At 33.6% G+C, this 8,698-nt stretch overlaps 1 protein-coding gene across 1 annotated transcript; it reads left to right on the forward strand.

Moving 5' to 3' along the window:
* Nucleotides 1-252: 252 nt before the first annotated feature.
* Nucleotides 253-4,719, forward strand: LOC107414298 (monocopper oxidase-like protein SKS1). Its single transcript, XM_016022408.4, has 9 exons — nt 253-636; nt 1,413-1,522; nt 1,619-1,889; nt 1,978-2,116; nt 2,309-2,675; nt 3,067-3,432; nt 3,519-3,597; nt 3,931-4,130; nt 4,237-4,719. Exons 1-9 carry the CDS (start codon nt 487-489, stop codon nt 4,340-4,342), a joined length of 1,788 nt encoding a protein of 595 aa, XP_015877894.2. The 5' UTR covers nt 253-486; the 3' UTR covers nt 4,343-4,719.
* The last annotated feature ends 3,979 nt before the right edge of the window (nt 4,720-8,698 follow it).

An 8,698-nucleotide genomic window follows, 5' to 3' on the forward strand; every position in this document is an offset into this window, starting at 1 on the left:
ATGATAAATATGCCTAATTAAATCCCTCAAAATTGTGACATGATTGACAACTATCATATAATTTATTTATAAAAAAAAGTATTATCAAGGAATTTCTAATAGCCTGGAGTGTAATAGGGTTAACTGAACAGAGTTGTCAGAGAGTAACCAATGAACCGGCTGAGTCAGTAAGCGGTCAAAATAGCGTGTTGGAGGCCAAAAATTTCCGTAAGCCATAGTGTGGAAAGAAAACGCACCGTGTGTGGGAGTGACCCCATAGTCTTCTTCGTTTTCAAAAACAAGAAAGAAGCTCTTCTGAAAATTTTATTTAAAAAAAATAAAAATAAAAAATAAAAACCCACAAATCTTCTTTTTTCTCCCTTGAAAAGTCTAAAACCCCATTTCATTTCCTTGTTTATTTCTTTCTCTGGTTGATATGTAAAGGAAAAGAAAAAAAATCAGTATAAATCTCAGAAAATTTTATAGTTTCTTTGTGTAGTCTTTGAGATGGCTCTGTTTCGGTGCTCTGTTTTCTATTTGGTTTCGTTGACCCACATTGCTCTGCTTTCGACTCTCTGTTTCGCTGCAGACCCTTATGTCTCTTACGACTTCCGTTTCTCTTACATCACAGCCTCTCCTCTGGGTGTCCCTCAACAGGTTCTTTTTTTTTTTTTTTTTTTTGAAACACTCATTCATTTCTCTGTTTGTATTCCATGGTCTATTCCGTTTTTCATTTTTGTTTGCTATGGTTTTCGTTTTCTGCTGAGTGATATAATGGAAAACCGTTTTTTGGGTTTCATTTTTTGACTTGGATCCGTTGGACGGCCATTGAAATGAATTGGCATATATGGTTCTTTTCGTGTTTTTTTCCTTTTTTTTTTTTTTTTCGTATTCATTTTTCTTTTGTTTATGGTCTTCTTTCGGACTTACCTTGGGTTTTTCGTTCAATGAAGTAATTAAGGGTCTAGAAGGATTTTCGTGAATAAGTTAGTTTGGGGGGGAAAAAAAACTTGTTTCAGATACGTATAGGTGCTGATTGTGGAGTTTCATTGTTATTGAAGTAGATACATGTCACCATAGATGCTTTTAATCATAGGGGCTTGTATTATTTTTATGAGTATTCTAAGCGTATTTTTATCTAATTCTTTATTTTTCTTCGTGAATTTTTGGTTGACTGTTGGGAATTTTTATTTTTATTTTTATAATTTTTGGGATTTTTAGTTGGCTGGTAGAATTGCATCAGATTGTTTGGTTTGAGTTCATATACGCTATCTCTAGAAAAAGTTCCAATAATCTGCTATGAGTTTTTTTAATTTTATTTTATATATTTTTTAGAATTCAGCCGAACCAGACTGTGATTGGAGTGTACTTGATTTTGAGTAATTTTGAACCAGATCGATATCCATTTTATGCTATAACGTTTTCGGGTGCAGGTCATAGCTGTGAATGGGAAATTTCCAGGGCCTGCTATTAATGCCACTACTAACAACAATGTTGTTGTTAACGTGCATAATGACTTGGACGAGAATCTGCTGCTTACTTGGTATGCTTGAACACAACGTCATTCTACTTGTGTACCCACAAGTTTTGATTTTATTTATAATGATTATAAGAGATTTGGAATGGATGATTATAACAGGTCTGGGGTTCAAATGCGGCGTAATTCATGGCAGGATGGTGTTCTCGGCACCAATTGTCCAATTCCTTCAAAGTGGAATTGGACTTACCAGTTTCAAGTTAAGGATCAGATAGGGAGCTTTTTCTATTTTCCATCTCTCAATCTCCAGCGAGCATCTGGTGGCTTTGGTTCTTTTGTCATCAATAATCGGGTGATAATTCCAATTCCTTTTGCACAGCCTGATGGGGATATTGTCATTATTATTGGTGACTGGTTTACACAAAACCATACGGTTAGTATTTGTAGTTTAGTTAATTTCAGTTGTGAGAAATGGTGGTAAGTCAGAACTAAATTGTTTTTGAACTCTGTATGTGTATTAGGCATTGGCAAAAGCCTTAGATGCTGGAAAAGACCTTGGTGTTCCAGATGGAGTTCTCATCAATGGAAAAGGGCCATACCGTTACAACAATACTCTAGTACCTGATGGAATTGAATATGCAACCATTAATGTTGACCCAGGTATGGATTGAGAAGCTTGCCTTGGACAAACATTCATTATTTCTATTTTTTCCTTTCTCCTTTGAAAATGTTTTATTATATTTTCACTGCTTATCCATTTTTATGAGAGCTAGGAATGGTCCTCTGTGGTGGATTAAATTCCTATTGTATTCTTTTGTTAGCCTGTAGTTGAATAGGCATTATGTTATGCAGGTAAAACTTATAGACTTCGTGTGCACAATGTTGGAACTTCCACAAGTTTGAACTTCAGAATTCAAAACCATAATCTGCTATTAGCTGAAACTGAGGGACATTATACAATGCAACAAAATTTTACTGACTTTGATATTCATGTTGGACAATCCTATTCTTTTTTGCTCAGCACGGATCAGAATGCTAGCACTGATTATTACATTGTGGCAAGTGCAAGGTTTGTGAATGAATCAATTTGGCAGAGGGTTACAGGTGTTGGCATCTTACACTATTCTAACTCTAAAGGACCAGCCAGTGGTCCTCTACCTGATCCTCCAAATGATGTTTACGACAAATCAAGGTCGATGAATCAGGCATTGAGTGTCAGGTTATTTCTTTGCGCTTTACCTCATTCTAGAGCTTGGTTTTTTGTTATTAATGACCCTTGGAGTTTGATCTTTTATTGTTAAATATAACAAGTAGTGACAAATATGAGGTTGAATTTAAATTAGTGCAGTTACTGGTGCTTTAACTTTTATAAAAATACAAGTGTGTTCGAGCCATTAGTTTTTGTAACCTGCTTTGATCATTGCCATTGCAATAGTGTAGTTAGTGTTTGCAATTCGTGCCTTAACCTGGGACTATTATGTAGATGGCTTTGCCAGATTTAAGCTCTTCCCTTTTCTAGTTTTATTTAATTAAATTGATTTTAAGCTAAATGCTTTTCAAAAAATATGTTACTGGTTAGTTTGTCTGAAGTGTATGTTTTCTCAATCTAGGCAAAATGGTTCAGCCAGTGGAGCTCGGCCTAATCCACAGGGTTCATTTCATTATGGTTCAATTAATATTACTGAAACATATTTGTTGAAAACTGTGCCACCAGTGACGATCAATGGGACATCACGAGCCACTATCAATGGGATCTCTTTCGTCAATCCTCAAACACCAATCAGACTTGCCGACAAGCATAATGTTAAGGGAGCTTACAAGCTTGATTTCCCAAATAAACCACTTGATAGACCACCTCGAAAAGACATATCTGTTATTAATGCTACGTACAAGGGATTCATAGAAGTAGTATTTCAAAACAATGACACTGTGTTGCAGAGTTTCCATATCGATGGATATTCTTTTTTTGTTGTTGGGTAAGATTTGGTTTTGTTTCTCCGGTCGCAATTTTCTTTTCTGGCCTCAATTTTTATTTATTGTGGTCTGGATTTCTTGAATGCAGGATGGACTACGGTGAGTGGACAGAAGACAGCAGAAATAGATACAACAAGTGGGATGCAATTTCTCGCTGTACTACACAGGTTTGTTTGTTATTATTATTATGGTTCTTTTTGTACTTGAAAATATCTTGTAACTATGTTTGTTTGAAGCTATGAACACTTGGTATCCTCATCTAAACATACATTTATTACCAGGTTTTAGTATTTTTTTTTTTTTTTTTTTTTTTTTTTTTTTTTTTTAAAATTGATTGATCTGTACTGAACTTGCATGCAGACTTTCCATTCATTTTAGCTACTTTTTCGTTGTAATGTCTTGATTGAGGTTCCTGTGCAGTAAAATCTAGAATCTTTGAGAGCATTTTAAGGTTCCTTGTTATGTTTTGCATTAAATTTGTTTGTTTTGCAACTGTTCAGGTTTACCCTGGGGCATGGACTGCGGTTCTCATCTCTCTTGACAATACTGGAGCATGGAATCTTAGAGCAGAAAACCTTGATAGATGGTATCTAGGCCAAGAAACATATTTGAGGATTGTCAATCCTGACGAAAATGGTGAAACAGAATTTGCTGTCCCTGACAATGTTTTATATTGTGGTGCCCTGGCGAGTTTGCAGAAGTATATATCCAAACTCAGTCACTCTCTCTCTCTATATATATATATGTGTGTGTATATGTAGCTATAACGATAAAATATTAAATGGTACTTTTGTTGGCACTTTCAGGAAACAGAAGCAATCATCTTCTGCGATGTCAATTTGCAGAGGAAAATCCAAGCTTTTCATGACTCTCCTGGTGGCATTATTTGCTTTGAGTTTTACATTTAACTGATGTTTCCTGTTGGGTGGTTAGAACTTTACAATTCCAAGCAGTGGGAACTTTTTTATCCTGGCATAGATGTTGTCTGTGGTCGTCACTGTGGGAGTTTGCGATACATATCTTAGTGCAAATTGTTAGTACAAATTTTTGTGGTTTTAAGACGATTCATTTTATTTTTATCAATATCTAGGGTGCCCCATCAAAATTTCTTGTAACTTAGGTCATTTGGAATCATCATTCTTTGTGCATTAACATACTTCGTGATGATCATTAAACCATTCTCAATACCATACAACTTTTTATGATTAAGTTTGAATGTTTGATGTATCTTCCTCCAGTGATAACTGTGTTTCATCTGCTTTATCTATAGATAAGTTGATATTTCTTGATGTCGAGCATTGCATATCAAAATGATTACATTGAATCTGTGGAGAATTTATGATCATCATTTTGATTATGATTATTTTCTACTGGGGCCAGTTCTATTAAATGCTGTCATTGTTTTGTTGCTGACATGCTCGTGATCGCCAGTATAATTGGGTCTTTTCGCTAAAGTTCTGTGTAATTTTAATTCATGTTAATCATACTCTTTGTTTGGAAATTGTGTTGTCAAACAATTATTTAGAGGAACTGGTTTAATGTACAATATGATGTGGTTATGGTTCAAAATGCACTCTACAAAAGCATTATGGTTTTAATGGTTTCTTTTTAAAGCATAGTCAATCACAAAAGTGGAGAGTGATAATCTCCATATATATATGTATATATATATATATAGATATAATTTTTTGATTATAGTTTGAGGGGGTCAAGAATTGAACTTTACAACAAGAGATGTATTTTCTCTGGTAATGGACAAGAGATATATTTTCAATGGTGTGAGCGCTGGGCTAAGTTTATGAATATTAATAATCTTCGTTTTTAATGGTGTAGCTTTTCTTCGTGGCTCTGCATATCCATGACCCCTGTCCAGTGTGGAAAGATATAAATCGTTAGGCCGACTTGGATATAGATAGTCACTCCACTTGGATGCGATTTGAATGTTCACCCCCCAAAAAAAAAAAAAAAAAAAAAAGAAAAACGAAAGAAAAAAGTTAGAAATCAGTCAACAATTAAGCAAGGAAAGGCAAAAAGAAAAAAAGAAAAAAAAGAACAAACCGTGTCCTTGTGTTACATATCTCGCATCAAGAGAACAACTAAAATCATCCTCATGTTTGAAATGTTCATCTTCCTTGAACATTGAAATTTTTGAAGATGGGCGAGAGTTGCTTCCTTTTGCAGTATTCTGAAACTTGCTAAACTTTTTGTGGAGATCAATATGTGTATCATTCAGTAAAGAGATAGAAGACCAAAAACATAAAATATAAAAAAATTCATTACCCGAGTTGAAAAATGAAATAAAATGATCAAAGGGAAGCATATTATAAAGATGCTTTTGTGTTATTTGACTATTTATGCATATATTGGGGCAGTTTCATATACCCAGTATACTGTGTATAAATCATATAGCTAACTGTTATAATTTTTCAATACTTATCCATCCTCTAATGTACCCAACCAAAAATAAACATGATTTGTCACAATATTTTGATACGTTGGACGCTTTCCTTCATATATTTCTTGCTAAATTCTTGATACTTAATTTATATTGGAAATGTATTTAACAAAGATAAGCAGAGGCCAATGGATAAGGATGGAAAACAGATACTTGGCAATTGAAACCGAGTCGTAAGCAGGCTTGTGCTTTATAGAAATCATTGATGCGAGAACATGTATATAAACCCATGTGAACCTAAAGACACGCCAAGCCTATCCTTGCTTTTTTTATTCATAAGTATGAGCACGTCAATGCCTCATTCCTTTGACATGCTTGCTTCATTTTTTAAAACTTGGGACCTACTCTGCAAACATTCAATTACTAAATCAAAATAAGGTTGTCTACTTTGTGTCACTCCTTTCCTTTCTCTTCTACATATATGAAAATATTATATAATACGTATAATTATATATATAATACATCTGTATATCCCAACCTTTATCATCACATTAGATTTAGTGCTGATTTATATACTAATTAAAAAGATTACAAATTGACATTCCTTTATTGAGTTTGAATCCAATAAATACTTTGTTTAAGATCTCTTTGGCCAAAAATCAAGTTGCTATAATTTTATTTGGGTTTTGCTCATTTTTGACCAGAATGTCTAGTTTGTTGTCGATAGGAAGGGACATAAAGCAGAATCGGTTGGATTTGTGGAGTGCAAAAAAAAGAACATAATAGCAGTCACATGGAGCTGTTTAATTATCCAGGCACTTGTTCATATGATGTCTATCTTCCTTCATTCATAAACATGATTATTATTCTATATCAAAACCCTTTGGCCCTAATTATGCAACCCAAGCGGTCCTATTGGACCTATTATTCTTCGTGTCATTTGCTTAGTGGTTGAATTTTTCTAAATTGCACTCTCTCTCTCTCATTGAAAAAAAAAAAAAGAAGGACGAGACCCAAATTGAAATAAAAAGAGAGATCAGGTTGACTTCAGCAGCTAGCTAGCTTTTTTTTTCCCATAGGATTCCTTCTGTTAGTAAACTGTCTCTCTCTCTTTTTCTTATGTGAAACATGCCCAATTATGAGTATGTCGTTTTGGACCTTTCATTGCTTATAGGGACTATATATCAAGCTTGACTTTGTCTTAAGAGAATGAATATATAGTGTGTGTATATATATATATATATATATATATCCACTTAGATAATGAGTAGAATTGTTCAAAAATTTACTCTTCAGCCATCAAAAACTCGCTGCAAAATGTTTCTTGTTTGGCTTTTACCAAAGCCATATGCTCTGTATGTCCAATATAGTACTCTAGCTCCAAGGTACGTTTTCCTTTCGTGCATGCCTTTCGCAATATTCACTACGGTACTGAGTCCCTAGCTAGCTCGCTGCAACATCTTGTAGGATATGAAACTAGTACTATCTATATATTTTTAATTCTTAGTTAATCTGGTCTGATCTCTTTGATTACCATATACACTTCTCCTATTCTTCATGAATGTAAAGCTTAATTGATGCTGTTTGAATGCTTCTAGCAATTAACGTTACCAAAACAGATGCTAGAAAAAGCTTTGGAATCTCTCATATTTCAACTCCGGTCATGGGTAAGAATAAGAACGAACAAAAATGAATAGATGTTCTTTTTCTTCGAACACAAATATTTCATTAGGGACTAATTAATTTGAGTATTCCATCTAATTTCTTGTGCTAAACTTTCAGTGGCTAGTTTTAATTAAAATATTTATTTACTATTATTATTTTTTTAACATGCGAGAATCCACAACTTATTCCGACTCCATGTTACTCTCCCTCCCGTCATTTTCATAGGCTACTTGAAGTCTAAGACCTTCTAAAGATAGCTTGCTCAATTACATTCCATGGACTAATTAATTAATTTTTTCTTGTTTAATTAATTTATTTGTTTACATCCATGCAATTGGTATTGCAATATTTCATGGTCATCTCGATTGTGTTCTGCTGCTAGTTCTTTCCGATGAAGTTAATTAAAGACCAAATAATTAAGTGGTGGAAAACAAGGATATATATGGTCATTTTCGAATATCTACCCTAGTTATTACGTCATTAAGACATATGGTACACCAAAGATGGCCATTATTTTACTTGTGGAACAGAGTATAAAATTTGGTCGTTAATATATATATAAATATATATGTAATATAAGAATGAATGGTGCAGCTAGCTTCGTGAGTCACGTAATCACTTGCCTTCTACGCTTTGAACATATAATAGCATAATTATTTTCATATGTTCATTTGACAAACTTTTCAGCAAAGAATTCGAGTAACAATAACTACTTGACCCATCATGATACAGACATATTTATATGCATATATATAGAGGTTGCTAGTAAGTAGCTAGTGTGCGTACAATTCTTTTTCTTACGGTCTTTTGTGTGAATCATAGACGGGATTATGTGTGAGCAAAGATAGTATATATGGTGGTCCCCTTTATATGCTACACAAACTCTGATGACCAAAGAGTTTTCCCGACAGCCACATAACACAACACATTCCTTTTGGTTGTTGAAATGCAAAGCTTAATTTTGGCTCCTTCTTGAGTGTTTTCATGGTTTGATGTAAACCTATGTTGAAATTTGGAATCTGCAAGTGAAAAAAGGAAATATAAAAAAGAATGGTAAATAATTGGAAAAAGTAAAATCCTATTTTCTACAAATAAATATAGAGAATTTTATTTTTTTGTTTTTTATGGTACTCCTAATTATCTCAAAATATAATATTTTTCTTGGAAGAAAATACCATATAAAAGATTAGTATTTCAAAATGTTCTTA

This window comes from Ziziphus jujuba, chromosome 8, assembly GCF_031755915.1.
Source record: "Ziziphus jujuba cultivar Dongzao chromosome 8, ASM3175591v1".
In the NCBI taxonomy this organism is placed as follows: domain Eukaryota; kingdom Viridiplantae; phylum Streptophyta; class Magnoliopsida; order Rosales; family Rhamnaceae; genus Ziziphus; species Ziziphus jujuba.

Bases quoted from the DNA above. Each gene is read 5' to 3' on its own strand.
- LOC107414298 (XM_016022408.4), top strand. From the start codon at position 487: ATGGCTCTGTTTCGGTGCTCTGTTTTCTATTTGGTTTCGTTGACCCAC. The intron at 1,890-1,977 runs GTTAGTATTTGT...TATGTGTATTAG, and splicing joins GGTTTACACAAAACCATACG to GCATTGGCAAAAGCCTTAGA. The intron at 4,131-4,236 runs GTATATATCCAA...TGGCACTTTCAG, and splicing joins GCCCTGGCGAGTTTGCAGAA to GAAACAGAAGCAATCATCTT.